Source organism: Topomyia yanbarensis, chromosome 3 (assembly GCF_030247195.1).
Source record: "Topomyia yanbarensis strain Yona2022 chromosome 3, ASM3024719v1, whole genome shotgun sequence".
Lineage (NCBI taxonomy): Eukaryota > Metazoa > Arthropoda > Insecta > Diptera > Culicidae > Topomyia > Topomyia yanbarensis.
Window position 1 is genome coordinate 218,118,307 of NC_080672.1, and position 15,953 is coordinate 218,134,259.

A 15,953-nucleotide genomic window follows, 5' to 3' on the forward strand; every position below is an offset into this window, starting at 1 on the left:
TACTTGCAGGAACATCTTAGTATCTACTATCAGAACGTGAGAGGACTACGCACCAAAATTGACGAGTTGTTCATAGCTGTTTCAGACGCCGAATATGATGTTATTGTTTTAACCGAAACGTGGCTGAATGATCAAATCAATTCACTTCAGTTATTCGGCTCAAAGTACACGGCTTACCGTAACGATCGCGATCCAGACAGTGCAGGGAAAAACGCGGTGGCGGTGTGCTTATCGCAATGTCCAACCGGCTCTCGTCTAAACAAAAAAATGCTAGAACCGATCTCGAACAACTATGGGTAGATATTCGCTGTCGCGATACTAATATTTGTGTTGGCGTAGTGTATATTCCCCCCGACTCCGCATGTGATAGTGATACTATTCAGAAGCACATAGACTCAGCACTTGACATCGCAACTTCCATTCAACCCAACACGGCTCACCTACTGTTTGGTGATTATAATCAATCTGGACTTCTATGGAAAAGTACCTCCTCCGGCTATGCCTTCCCAGACCCTTCTGAATCAACCTTCTCTAGAGCGAGTATTGCCTTACTGGACGGAATGTCTGTATTGAACATGCTGCAAATGTGTACAGTAAATAACAGACGGAATCGAACCCTGGACCTCCTTTTCGTAAATGAAGAAGCTTCTATTAACTGCACCGTTTCAGATGCCCTTGAGCCGTTAGTTGCTTGTGACGCACACCATCCTCCTCTTCTAGTAACGCAGATCTGTCCCCAGTTAGTTGTTTATGACGAAATGCTAGATGTCAGGGAGTTCAATTTTTCAAAAACTGATTTCAATAGGCTCCACAACTCACTGCAGGCAATCGATTGGGAGACTTTGCTAAATTCCGCGATCGATGTAGATGTTGCCGTAGAAAAACTTTCACTGGTCCTAAAACAACTTTTCAAACTACATGTTCCCGCACCAAGTCCCCGACCAAAACCAGCGTGGTCCAATCGTCAATTACGTAAACTGAAAAGACTGCGAGCAGCTGCACTTCGGCATTACACCAGCCGACGAAACCCCCTCACAAAACGAGAGTTTATTGAAGCCAGCAACAGTTACAAGGCATATAATCGCTTTCTCTATTCAAGACACGTCGCACAAACCCAATCGAACCTGAAACAAAATCCAAAGCAGTTTTGGTCTTTCGTTAACGGGAAACGTAAAGAAAATGGGCTTCCTTCCAGTATGTTCCTTGCAAATGAAACATCAAGTACCCCAAGCGGCATCTGTGACCTATTTGCGCAGCATTTCTCAAGTGTGTTTAAAAAAGTCTCGGCCAACTCCACTCAGATGGAATATAGTCTTCAGGATGTCCCTCATGATGTAATTAATTTAGGCATTATTCAATTTACTGACGAAGATATTCTAACTGCTATGAGAAAGCTAAAGTCTTCAACATCGGCAGGACCAGATGGTATTCCTTCCATTATAATCAAAAGATGCGCAAGCGCATTATGTACGCCTTTAAGACTAATTTTTAACCAATCGCTGTCGCAATCAACGTTCCCCGTCTGTTGGAAAAAATCAGTTATGTTTCCGGTTTTTAAAAAAGGTGATAAGCAAAATGTTGCGAACTATCGTGGCATAACTTCACTCTGCGCTGGCTCAAAGTTATTTGAAATATTAGTAGGAAATGTGCTGTTTCGCGAGACCAGAGCATATATATCGAAGGACCAACATGGCTTTTTTCCTGGTAGATCGACAACTACTAATCTAACCCAATTCACTTCGCTCTGTATTAAAAATATTGAACTTGGATCTCAGGTCGATACTGTATACACGGATCTCAAGGCTGCATTCGATCGTGTAGATCACTCTCTTCTACTGGCAAAGATGAAGCGGCTGGGCGCTTCGGATTATTTTATAGGGTGGCTTAAATCATATCTCGTAAATCGTTCTCTGTGTGTAAAATTAGGAAATAACGAGTCATACAGTTTCATCAACTTGTCGGGAGTGCCTCAAGGGAGCAATCTAGGACCGTTGCTTTTTTCGTTGTTTTTCAGTGATGTTTGTTTTGTTATACCTCCTGGGTGTAGACTTATATATGCCGATGATCTCAAACTGTATCTTATTGTGCGGTCAATAGAAGATTGCAAGGAACTACAGAAACACTTAGATGCCTTTTGTTGTTGGTGTAATCGCAACTTGCTGGCTCTCAGCGTGTCCAAATGCTCCATAATATCTTTTACACGTAGAAAAAATCCAATACTGTGGAACTACACCATTTCCGGGGAATCGCTAGAGAGAATGACAGTTGTTAGAGACCTCGGTGTACTTCTGGACTCACAACTGACATTCAGAAATCATTACTCTCATGTTACAGCACAGGCAAATAGAAATCTCGGTTTCATTATAAGAATCGCCGATCTGTCTTGGAAGCTTCAGCACCCATTTGGTGTCCTTACACAAGCATTTGGATCAACCGAATAGAAGCAGTGCAGGCAAGATTCCTCCGTTTTGCTCTTAGAACTCTGCCGTGGCGTAACCCAACAGAGCTACCACCGTACATCGATCGCTGTCGTCTGCTCGATATGGAAACCCTAGCCAAAAGGCGGAACACATTTAGAGCAGTATTTGTTGGGAAGATATTAACTGGCCAAATAGATGCTCCAGATATTCTCTCACAAATAAATGTCAATGTGCCCCCGAGAAGTCTCAGATCGCATAACTTTTTAAGACTCGAGTTTCAACGCACCGAGTACGGTCAAAACGAACCCATTAGGGCGATGTGTAATGTTTTTAATAGTGTTTATGGCCAGTTTGACTTTTCTTTATCTTGTGATGTTTTCAAAAATAGACTAAGAAGGTTGACTTAGATTTTAAGATTCATTTTTTGTAATATTTGTATTTTTTATTTATGTAATGCTGTGTACTATGTTATTATATTTTATAGTAGTGTGAATCCATTGTAATCAGGTGTGAATATATGAAAAGATAATGGGTTTTTACGCCCATTTGAGGATTGCTTCTGAAGTATATCCTGAAATGGGCTTTTCCCATTCAACTACATTTCATGTAGACCAACATAGGTCAGATGAAAAACAAGAATAAATAAATAAATAAATAAATAAATAACTGGGGTAGACTATGCCGGCCCCATTTACTTGAAGCCCATTCATAGGAAGGCAGGAGCATCGAAGGCCTACATTTGCATATTTGTGTGCTTCAGTACAAAGGCGGTCCACATCGAGTTGGTCAGTGACCTTTCCACAGCAGCTTTCCTAGCGACACTTCGACGTTTCGTTGCCAGAAGAGGTCGCCCTACAGATATCCACTCAGACAACGGCAAAAACTTCGAGGGAGCAAAAAACGAGTTGGAACAAATTCACGTTTGGCTGAGAAAAAATCAAGAAATTATCCAGTCTAAATGCGCTAATGAAGGCATTACTTGGCACTTAACCCCGCCGAAGGCCCCCAACTTCGGAGGATTGTGGGAAGCAGCAGTTAAAGTTGCCAAGCAACATTTATATCGCCAGTTACAGAACTCCCGTTTAACGTACGAAGATATGAGCACTGTACTATCAGAAATCGAAGCTGCCATGAATTCGCGTCCATTGGTTCCCCTTTCTGAAGATCCAAATGATCTGTCCTGCCTTACTCCAGCTCATTTTTTGATCGGGACCACAATGCATTGCATACCAGAAGCCGATGTAACAAACGTCCCTACGAACAGATTAGACCACTACCAATCGATACAGCGTTTGTTTCAACAATTTTGGCACCACTGGCGCGGTGAATATTTACAAGAGATGCAAAAATCCAACAAGCTAACAAAGGAAAACAAAGAATTGCATCCTGGGCGACTCGTAATCCTTGTCGATGAGTTCCAACATTCCGTAAAATGGCCACTCGCACGAATTATTTCTGTCCATCCTGGACCAGATCAACTCGTTAGGGTTGTTACACTGAAAACTGCTAGAGGTATCCTGAAGCGGCCGATCTCAAAAATTTGTCTACTTCCTTCTGACGCCTCCGATGAACCTACAACAAACGAAAGCTCCAGCACCGATGGCGCACCTTCAGATGTTAGCAGCAGCACGAGAATCAATGAGCAGCAGCATCAACACTCGATTCGTCTGACGTTTATTCTTACATTCGCTAAATTTGTATGTAGTTATCAATGGATTAGTGTAGGACTAGTGTATAGTTTATTGAAAGTAAATATTTCAAGGTGGGGGGTGATGTTCGGGCTTGCATGCAAAGGCACTAGGAATGTGCCACACAGTACCTTTTTTGCAACACTCCATACTCTTAATCTGGTTATGATCGTTTGACTTCACGCACACTGCTAAATTGCGATACTCTCGCGCATCGAATGCTGCAGAGAGAGTTCTCTCAAGGTATGCTCATTTTTCGCGTGAAACATTTCATGTTTCATTCCTTGTCCAATCATTACCGAGTCCAAACGTTAATAAAGTACTAAGCGCAATAAGTTAAACTGAGAATTTCCTGGTTTCCAATAAAATTAAATTCATTAAAATTCAAACAATTTGAAAGTGTTTGGCATTCCGTAAATCGATTATAAATATTTCGTGTGTTTCGCTAAGGTTTTCGGGATTTGATAAACAGTGCCGTTTAATCCGCTCGATTCAGTGAACCGACCAGTCCGTTGAAGTTAACCTTCGTTTAATCCTGCCACATCCAGAACCTCGTACAACACTACATTTATTACACTCTAACATCAGATCACTACAGGCAGTACGAATTTAACAAACTTCCGTTCGGATTCGCTAACTCACCCGCTGCGTTCGTACGTTACATTAACAAAGTTTTAGAACAATTTATTAAGTCAGGAAAAATTTTAGTGTTTATCGACGATATACTAATTAGTGGCGATACCATCGAAGAACATTTAGATTTATTGTCGTCCGTTCTTAAAACGTTAAGTGACAACCACATTAACCTACAATTGGAAAAGCGCTCTTTTCTAAAGACTACCCTCGATTATCTCGGGTACAACATAACCTACAACTCGATTAGTCCTAGTGACCGTCACATAGATTCCGTACAATCTATTCCGATTCCCGTTAATGTACATGCACTTCACCGCTTCGTAGGGCTTGTTAGCTACTTTCGCAAATTCATACTGAACTTTAACAAGATAGCGCAACCGTTGTATGAATTGTTCAAAAAGGATGTCCAGTTTAAGTTTGAAGAAACGCATTTAGTTGCGTTTGAAGGACTGAAGTCTTGTTTGATCAGAAAACCGGTACTCGCAATCTATTCGCCGTCACTCGAAACAGAAGTTCACACCGATGCTTCCAGCGCCGGATTTGGGGGTATTTTGCTCCAACGCCAAGAGCAAGACAGTAAGTTTCACCCTGTTCTTTTCTACAGCCGAAAGACTACTACCGCTGAGTCCAAGCTTCATAGTTTCGAATTGGAGACCCTTGCTGTTGTGTACACCTTACAGCGTTTTCGTATGTATCTGTTCGGTTTGAAATTCAAGATAGTCACCGATTGCGAAGCAATGAAGAAGACTTTGGAAAGAAAAGATGTTAATGCTAAGATTTCTCGGTGAAGCCTTTACTTGGAACAGTTCGAATACATAATAGAACACCGTCCTGCTGAGCGTATGAAGCATGTAGATGCACTGAGTCGCGTTAACATATTGCTTCTTGAGACCGGTGAGAACTCGGTTAATGATTTGTTTTCCAATACGTGGCGCAGCTTCAAGATCCTAGTATCCAGAAGATCAAGACTGCCATTTTGAAAGGAGAGTTGAAGGATTACGAAGTTAGGGAGTATACTGTTTACAAAAGGAAAAAGAAGAATAGATTATTGCTTTATGTGCCAGAATGCATGGAATCGTCTGTGATATTTCGTTATCATAACAGTATGGGACATTTTGGTGCGGATAAGGTTTGTTCACAAATTCAGCGTATGTTTTGGTTCCCTGTAATAAAGAAAAAAGTTTTGCATCATGGAAAGATGTGCATTCCTTGTGTCACCTTTAACCCGCGAGACAAACAGTATGACGGATATTTACAGAATATTGAAAAGGGCAATATTCCATTTGATACCATTCACGTCGATCATTTAAGTCCGCTGGAAAGTACAAAACGTAAAAACATTCACATTTTCGCAGTTATAGACGGTTTCAGTAAGTTTATTAAACTCTTCGCTACTCGTACCACTAAGACTTGTGAGGTCATCAAAGCGCTTCGTTCGTATATTATTAATTACTCGAAGTCGAGGAGAATAATAACAGATCGTGGAACAGCTTTCACTTCAAAAGAGTTTGAGACATTTTGTTCTATTGAAGGTATAGTACATGTATTGATAGCTACCGGTTGCCCTAAAGCAAATGGACAGATAGAGCGTTACAACAGGGTACTAGTTCCGTTATTAGCAAAGCTAGTTGAAGAGAGGAAAATGTGTTGGGATGATGTTTTGTTTGAGGCAGAGTATCTTTTAAATAATTCGTTCAACAGATCAATCGATAACAGTCCAGCAGTCTTATTTGGTGTCAAACAAAGGTTACACCCAGAGTCAGATCTCGAGCGTTTCCTGGAAGGTATTAACACAAACGTTGATCGTGACCTCGAGAAAATTAGGAACGAAGCGGAGGAAAAGATCAAACAGTTGCAGAAGTACAACAAATTAAAGTACGATGAAAAATGCAAGCTTAACACGGTGTATCAAGAAGGTGATTTAGTTGTTATTAGGACGGTAAAAGAGCCAGGAGAAAATAGGAAGCTTAAAGACAAGTATGGGGGGCCGTAGCAAATTCGAAAGGTTCTCAACAACAACAGATACATTGTCGGATTTAGACGGATATCAGGTGACGAGCACGCACTTTGATGGTACGTTTGACCCTCTTAATCTAAGGCTGTACCGCCAGGCAGTTAATCCTGAAGAACCTGTTTCTTTCACGTCGAGTTGTTCATCGGACGAATCAGACTTTTACGGGTTTCCCTAAGAATAGTAATGATGCTTTGCTATTGCCATTTGTGCGTTTCAAATCAATGTTCGTAATATGTTGATATCTTATTCCCATCAATGAATGAATTCAAATGATTCGTGAATATTTTGCATTCAACTCTGTCAATTGTCATTGGGTAGCAACATGAGCATTTGGTGGACTATCGAGGGCGATAGTAGCAGAATGGCCGAACTGTAGCAGTTGGAATTTTCTTTTTTAGTCGGGCCTTCATTTCTAGAACTACACAGCTAAACCTTCACATCATACTTCATAGCACAAATATTCATCTACACATCCGGCACGACTATGTTTGCCACTATTGTCATTATATTCAATACAGAAAATAAAGAGAACACACGTAATACACGTTGTCGGGTGTAATTGAATTCTTTTTTTTAAGAACCGCAACAAACTTCAGCCTATCCGATATCTAAGGCTTCAGAATATAAAGTGATCGATATTCGTTATTAAAACGGTTTGATAAAAAAATGTTCCATGAGTCAAACATTGATGCATGTACCTTAGATACTGTTTTTCAGCATATAACAAATATTCATGAAGAAAAAAAACTTTTGTTTTGATTCGATTATCCGAAGCGAAATTTTTCTGCACCCTACGGATAATCGAATCTGGCCTGAATAGTTAAAATTAGTCTTATGGATTTTTGTAACATGCTATGAAAGAAATGTAACTTAGGCGTAAATATCGTGTCAAATAAACGTATTGAAAATATCGTATTAAATAAAAGGTAATTGTTTACTTTAGCTACTTTTCCCCCTGTAAGTGGAAAACATGTTTTTCTTTCGTGAATATGCTAGTTTAGTGTGGTAGATTCATAAAAAAGAGGCGGAAAGCGAAAATTTTTAATAATTCATTAATGAGACTAAAAATAAGTGCTACCTACTAACCTTGCACATAGGGTTATTGTGCTCCCGAAAGTAAGGTTTTGGCGAAGCTAGTACTAGTACTTGTCATCAGAAACGCAAGCGAACAAGTTATCCACTCGTTTGCCCGGTATACTCAAACATAGGGGCTATCCCTAGGTTAATATAAAGTGATCGATAAAAATTAAAACAATCTTAGGCAGTAACAATTTAATTTTTGCCGATCAATACAATCCTATTGTTACTAAATAAAACGTTGTTAATGCCTAATGTGGCTACGCCACATCGATTTTTTTTTCTCATGCTGTCCGACTAGGGATAGCCCCTATGTATAGGTATACCGGGCAAACGAGTGGATCACAGGTTCGCTTACGTTTCCGACGACGAGTACGAGGACTATGTCTATGCGGCATAGCCGCATTAAACTAGCTTCGCCAAAAACCTTACTTTCGGGAGCACAATAACCCTATCAACAAAGTTATTAGGTAAAACTTACTCTAAAGCTAATTAATGAATTATTAAAAAAAAATTCGCTTTCCGCCTCTTTTTATGAATCTACCACACTAAACTAGCATATTCACGAAAGAAAAACATGTTTTCCACTTACAGGGGGAACAGTAGCTAAAGTAAACAATTACCAAATGAAATTACAATTACAAAACTTAATCATAGCAAGTTGATTTGTAAAAATAAACGCCGTTCCATAAAACAACATTATGATTTACATGCGTTTTTTCTTGCGTAAACATCCCTATAAAATTCGCTATATTTGCTAGAGTGTACAATTCCAGATGATAAAAAAAATATATTATCGAATATCTCTGATGAAACTAAACTAAATTGAAGATGTTGATAAGTATTCTATGACAAACAATTTCTGAGCTACGAATTTATTGCACTTAAGGTGCATCTAAACTCAATCTCAAGCAAGAAATTCTATAAAATTCCGTTTGTAAAAATGCTTTGCCCTTTTATACTGCCTCTACTTGTAAATCTTTTTAATACCATCATCGACTCGCACAAGTTTCCCGAACTCTGGAAGAAAGCCATAGTCACGCCAATTCCGAAAACAGCAAATCCTGTGGAACCAAAGGACTTCCGGCCGATAAGTGTGCTTCCCGCGATTTCGAAAATTTTAGAGAAAATACTGCTTCATCAAATTACCGAGCACTTACAGGTAGCTGATCCGCCACTCTTAGACAAGCATCAGTCAGGCTATAGGAAACAGCATAGTACTACCACAGCCCTTGTTAAGGTTGTGCATGATATATTCAACAATTTCGACGGAAATCTCTGCACTGTCATGGTACTTGTGGATTTTTCCCTGGCTTTTAATTGTGTTCGACACATAAAGCTGCAGCAAAAGCTCCAAACTGAATTCGCCTTCGATGAATCGGCTGCTCAACTGATTAGATCCTTCTTGCAAAACAGGAGCCAAGTGGTTAAACTTGGCGAAGAGGTTTCCATGGAGAAATTTCTTATGGACGGAACCCCACAAGGATCATGCCTTAGTGCGTTACTGTTCAGTTTATTCATAAACAGCTTACCCAGCACTCTCAGATGTGAATATCACCTACGCCGACGATCTACAAGTCTGCATCTCCGGACCAATAGCTGATGTTAACATGCTGGTGCACAGAATCAACGAAGACCTGTACTCTGTTGAGCGCTGGGCAGCCGAAAACAACCTATTTCCCAATCCCAAGAAAACTCAAGCCATCGTTTTCTGTAAGACAGGGTATATTGTTCCTACAGCTGACATTATGTTCTGCGGAGAGATTGTTGCAGTGAGTGATAGAGTTGTCAACCTAGGGCTGCTAATGGACAACAACCTTAAGTGGACTGACCAAATAAACGAAGCGACGATGCGAGCATACAATATTCTACGCACATTTAGACGATTTGCACCAGTACTGCCTCTTCAAGTACGTCTCAAACTAGTCCAAGCGGTAGTAATGCCCGTTTTCACTTACTGTGACATAGTGTACTATCCTGGCCTCTCGGCAGAGCATAAAAAACTGCACAGATGCTTTAAATCGTCGATCAGATTTGTCTTTAAAATGACAAGATTCGAAACAACAGCCAACGTGCGAAACACGATTTTCGGCCATGATCTTCCCGACAACTACCGTCACCGAATATGCTGTTTTTTTTCGCCAGGCGTGGGACGATAAACTTCCACAATACATCATGCAACATCTCCAGCGAGGGCTGATGGAACGTACAAGAACGTTCCTAATTCCGCAACACTCATCCAGCAGAAAAAAGAGCCTACTGATATACGGAGTTCCGCTGTGGAACAGGCTACCCACCGATATCAAAATCAAGCCAACACTGTCCTCCCTCAAACTAGCACAAAACTAAGACAGTATGTACTATTGTTGTTAAATTAATCTTCCCATGTATAACTTCTATTTAAGATATTATTCCTTGACCTGATTTATAGTAGTAAACAGACAGGCTATCGTACGATTAATAATAAACAATAAACAAAATTATCAACACTTTACACTTGTAACCAGGCTAACGAAGGAAAATTAAGTCATGCCTACACTAGTAGATTTACTCAAACTAGCACTATATGTACTATTGCTATCCACTAGACTCTCGTTTAATAAAATACAAATTAATCTTCCCGTGTAAACACTCAAAACATCAGAGCCTCTCTTTGATTTGATGTTTAGCCCAAAACTGGTAGGCAATGGAAAACTATAGTTTATTATTATTAATCGTACAAAAATAAAAATGAATTACAATCATAATTATTTAATATCTCTTAAAAGCTTAATATTTGACCTTGTAAAAGTTTTAACGAAAAGGTTCCCGTATGTATTTAATAAATTACAATTACAATATTTGTACAATATAGGACACATATCGTACCTTTTCCGACATCACTAACGCAGCATCATCGTGTGTCCCATACACAATTTCTGAATCAGCATCCTCGGATTCCATGCTTGCGACGAAAAATTAGCTAATAACTATTTACATAAACAATAACTTTTGTTTTCCGCAATTTATGCTGAGAGGTAAATATTATGCTGAAACAAAATTAAATATTGGAGACTTGGGCAGAGATGCCAGGACACTTTTTTCAAATGTCTGCAATAATAATTTTAAAAGTCTGGGAAGAACAAAAAATGTCAGGAAAGCTAGTGCCCGGTCAAACCATTCGGAATTTGATTCGGAATCCTGAATGGAGTCAGCATGGATTCCAAATCAAATGCAACAACCGATTCTGAAACCGATTGAGTCGGAATCGGTTGTTGCATTTGATTTGGAATCCATAATGACTCCATTCAGATCTCCGAACCGGTTCCGGAATGAGTTTAACTGGGTGTAGCCAAAAGCCTTTATATTCAAAAATCTGTAAATATTGCGCACTTTCCTCCAACCTGGACTCAGCACTTTCAAAGTGCGAGTGATCTGAAAACTGCGAGCTGTCAAAACACATGTATTTCCAGTGATAGAGATGGTATTTTCATAGACAGACTAGTCGAACTAACCAGTCTATGAGAAGAATTTAATGAAAGAATGGTAAGTGCGCAGTGCGGTTAGAATCCAGTTTTTAGTGCCACAAACAATATCTGCAACCAAACTAAAAAATCTGCAAATATCCGCAACCAAACTGAGATATTTGCAAATATCTGCGTCATCGAAAAAATCTGCAGCTTAAAATAAAAGTCTGCGAATTTGCAGACTTGTCTGCAAATCTGGCATCTCTGGACTTGGGTGAAACTAACCACCAAAAAATCAATCCGCCAAAATATTTCAGAGGTACTAGTAGCGACATCTAGCTAAACTAAAAGAGCGCTACCTGTATTTCAGATATGTAAGCTTGTGAATTAAACCACCAAAATTTAACCACCATTTTTTTTTTAAATCAAAGATTAATTAATTTTGATAAAACTAACAAAGCAATGGCATTTTTTTATTAAATCCAACGAGAAACTAGTTTAAATATCACAAAATTACAACTTTATTGTCAGCGGCCTACAAAGTATATAAAACCATAGATATGTAAACAGAACAGTAGAAATGATAATACATCTACAGTCGAGATTCGCTGGTTGGACATTTTTTAACTGGACCACTTTTTAGTTGGACCTCCGCTAGTTGGACCATTGTCCAACTAAAAAGCATCTGAATGTCAAAATCTTATGTCAAATTTACTTTGACAATCAATCTGACAATTATTAGAGATGTGAATAGATGCAATTACACTACTAACGTCTCCTTTGGAGAGTTTTTGACATCTGTCAGTCGGTCCAACTAACGAATCAAATTCGTTAGTTGGACAGAGATGTGGCTCAACCAGCAAATCACGACAGTCTATTAGACCTTTCTCGTTGAAAAATTTTATATGATAGGATGCTTCCTTTTTTATCCCCAATTCGTTACTTCCTATTGCCGCGATGATTTGGTACCTCTAACTATTGAAAAAATCAAAAATAGTGCAAGCTGCTCATTTAACCCCATATTCTGAATACCTATCTTGCCTTGTTCCCCGTATTTTTACACCATTTGGATGAATTTACTGTGGGGAATACTAAAAGGATGCCAGATCTGCATATATATTAGTAAATCTGTAGATTTTGCGTTTTCACTGCAGATCTTTTGCAGATTACAAATATTTAGCAGAACAAAGCCTATGCCAGCCAATTTATACACCAGCCTTCAACATTTTTGATCATTTAAATAGACCTTTCTCGTCCGACCTAACCCCCTTTTTTCTTATTTTTATTCAAAAGACTACACATTTTTAAGAATATTGCCGTTGAAATGAGACTATTTGGAGCTATCGTGATTTTTTAATGATTTTTTTAAATTTGAAAAATGCAAGAATGTTGAGTATTTTTTTCACCTTTGCAAGAATGGTGGGACTCAAAATGTGTGTTTGGGCAACACTGTTTTGAATATTTTTGCTTGAGTTCCTGGCAACGCGGCAAATGAAGTGGTGAGTCGCGGTACAAAGTTCATTGGTAATGTAAACAAACTAAAGTGAACCTCTCGGTGGAGAACATTGCATGATAATGTTTAACCTCACTTTTTTGACAGTTCAGAGAGATTGTTTACATGGTCTTGGAGTTTTTGTTGATTCGATCATAGTATGAGAAACTTGGTTTGGTTCGGTGCCAAATGTTAACACTTTCCCAACAAGGTTGCTCAGCTGTAATTTTTTATTTGATGTCGGCATCATACATTGTTCCGTTAAATTTAACATTTTAACTTTTCTTGTGCATGATTCATTGTAGAAGTAAGGAATTTCTAGCCAAACATTTGAAAAAGGCCCACTGCCAAATGCAAACAAATCGAATTTTCCTGCGGATATATGTTTTCTTTTTCTTTTTTCTGTTCTCTTGTCTTGCATAGCCACTCTTTCTTCCTCACATATTTTAAATGGACTGGCTACATTTGACAGTTCCCCCTGACTGCATTTGACGGTTCCCTTTGGCTGCATTTAACAGCTCCTCCTGGCTGCAATTGACATTAGGTTTTTTCGTATCCACACGTCACGTCCCAGTTAAAAACTATCTATCTGGCCATGTGCATAAACAAAACGCAACAATGGATTATGAAGAATTTTGATAATGATTTTATAACAAATTATAAAAGGACCCGGTTGATATAAAAGTCCTAACTAGCAATACGCTTATTATAAAATGATTATAAAGGATTATTGTAACTGATTCCAAAAGGATTATAAAGGCAAAGAAATACGTACTCAATGAATTAAGGGGAGTGTCTGATGTAAACAATATGCGCAATAAAACTAAATAAAACAGTATTCAATTTTTAAATAGAATTATAATGAATTCGACCAAAACTTCTTTTGCCTTTTTTCTCAAAGTTTACGTTTGACAGTTAGACCCTTTTCAAATGTTCCAAATGTTTGGGCAGAATTTAGATTATTTTATCGCTGTTGCGACAATGCGATAATCGACGAAACTTTTGCTGTAATGGAACTTGAACACGAATAATAAATAATTGTTCCATTCGAAAGCAATAACCTTGTTTTCCTCATGTTTGCAGCTATCATACGCTGGTAGGCATTCTGACCAATGGAAACGTTCTTCGATATGGGCATTGAATGATCAAAATCATTTCAACAACTTATCATCGACCGAATTCGTTACCTATAAAGTTCAGGTAAACTTCACCACCTAAAATGAATAATCAATCGGATCATCTTGTTAGGACCCACGAGCAAACAAACAAATGTGTACAAATCCTTATCCATCATCCAGAAAGCATTGTTTTATAGCCCAATGCTTGATCTTGCGATTCAGCATATGCCACCGGGTTTTACATCCAGCGCCGATTGGTCAATGTATGAACCAGGTTACCATTGTTCCAATCCTCATCCCTCTTGAGTTGATATTCTTTCAAAGAGCATCGAAAGTATTCAAGTAATGAAAATTTTAAAAGTCCGTGTAAACAAGTCTTAGGTAAACAAGCACACCAAAACTGTCAGAAAAGTGAGGTTATACATTTTCATACAATGCTCTATATTTTTGACAGGTAAAAGAATGAATCATTTCAGCATCAGTGATGCCAGGTCTATTTAAACAATAGCCTGCAGTAAAAATATAAAAGTCTGCAGATTGCTACAAAAATCTTCAATAAATGCGACGTAGAAATATAGTATGTATATAATTTAAATGATCAAAAATGTTGAAGACTGGTGTATAAATTGGCTGGCATAGGCTTTGTTCTGCCAAAAATTTGTAATCTGCAAAAGATCTGCAGTGAAAATGCAAAATCTGCAGATTTACTAATATATATGCAGATCTGGCATCCTTTTAGTATTCCCCACAGAAAATTCATCCAAATGGTGTAAAAATATGGGGAAACTAGGCAAGATAGGTATTCAGAATATGGGGTTAAATGAGCAGCTTGCACTATTTTTGATTTTTTCAATAGTTAGGGGTACCAAATCTTCGCGGCAATAGGCAGTAACGAATTGGTGATAAAAAAGGAAGCATCCTATCATATAAATTTTTTTGACGAGAAAGGTCTATTATATACATACTACATTTCTACGTCGCATTTATTGAAGATTTTTGTAGCAATCTGCAGACTTTTATATTTTTACTGCAGGCTATTGTTTAAATAGACCTGGCATCACTGATGCTGAAATGATTCATTCATATACCTGTCAAAAATATAGAGCATTGTATGAAAATGTATAACCTCACTTTTCTGACAGTTTCGGTGTGCTTGTTTACCTAAGACTTGTTTATACGGACTTTTAAAATTTACATTATTTGAATACTTTCGATGCTCTTTGAAAGAATATCAACTCAAGAGGGATGAGGATTGGAACAATGGTAACCTGGTTCATACTAAAGGCCCTAGTATAAAGGTACGCAAAGAGCGTGCAGAAAGTGAAGCCGAAAAAAGTCTACCTATCGAGCAAAATTAGAATCCAACTTTGCTGCAGAGGTATTAGAGATGGATTCCAATTGTGCTCGATAGGTAGGCTTTTTTGACTTCACTCTTTGCGCAACTGTTCTCTATAGACTGTGGTTCATACATACATGAATCGCAAGATCAAGTATTGGGCTATAAAACGATTGCTTTCTGGATGATGGATAAGGATTTGTACACATTTGTTTGTTTGCTCGTGGGTTAATTCCTAACAAGATGATCCGATTGATTATTCATTTTAGGTGGTGAAGTTTACCTGAACTTTATAGGTAACGAATTCGGTCGATGATAAGTTGTTGAAATGATTTTGATCGTTCAATGCTCATATCGAAGAACGTTTCCATTGGTCAGAATGCCTACCAGCGTATGATAGCTGCAAACATGAGGACAATAAGGTTATCGCTTTCGAATGGAACAATCATTTATTATTCGGTTTCAAGTTCCATTACAGTAAAAGTTTCGTCGATTATCGCATTGTCGTTGATTTAGCCGGAAAATGCAAAATAGCGCTCGGCACTGACGACAAGGAGTAAGAAGGATTTGATTGGAGTGATAATAATGGAGAGCATTATATATTCTGGTAGAATATCAGGGAGGAGAAATTATATGTAAATTTATATTATATCCCGAGTTGCATTAATTTTGGCACCGCAATAAAGCTATCTGCAACTGCTGTCTTGTTCAAATTGGCACAAAATA

At 38.4% G+C, this 15,953-nt stretch overlaps 1 protein-coding gene across 5 annotated transcripts in view; it reads right to left on the reverse strand.

The window, feature by feature from the left end:
- LOC131691036 (JNK-interacting protein 3) overlaps nucleotides 1–10,902 on the reverse strand; it is a 1,253,801-nt gene extending 1,242,899 nt beyond the window's left edge. For 3 of the 5 annotated variants that reach the window (XM_058977179.1, XM_058977180.1, XM_058977181.1), the window contains exon 1: nucleotides 10,704–10,900. In XM_058977179.1, the coding sequence (XP_058833162.1) occupies nucleotides 10,704–10,778 (75 nt within the window). In that variant the 5' untranslated portion in view covers nucleotides 10,779–10,900. Of the gene's footprint in view, nucleotides 1–10,703 lie in introns of all 5 variants that reach the window. The other 2 variants (XM_058977178.1, XM_058977176.1) reach the window with 2 other exon arrangements.
- Nucleotides 10,903–15,953: the final 5,051 nt, after the last annotated feature.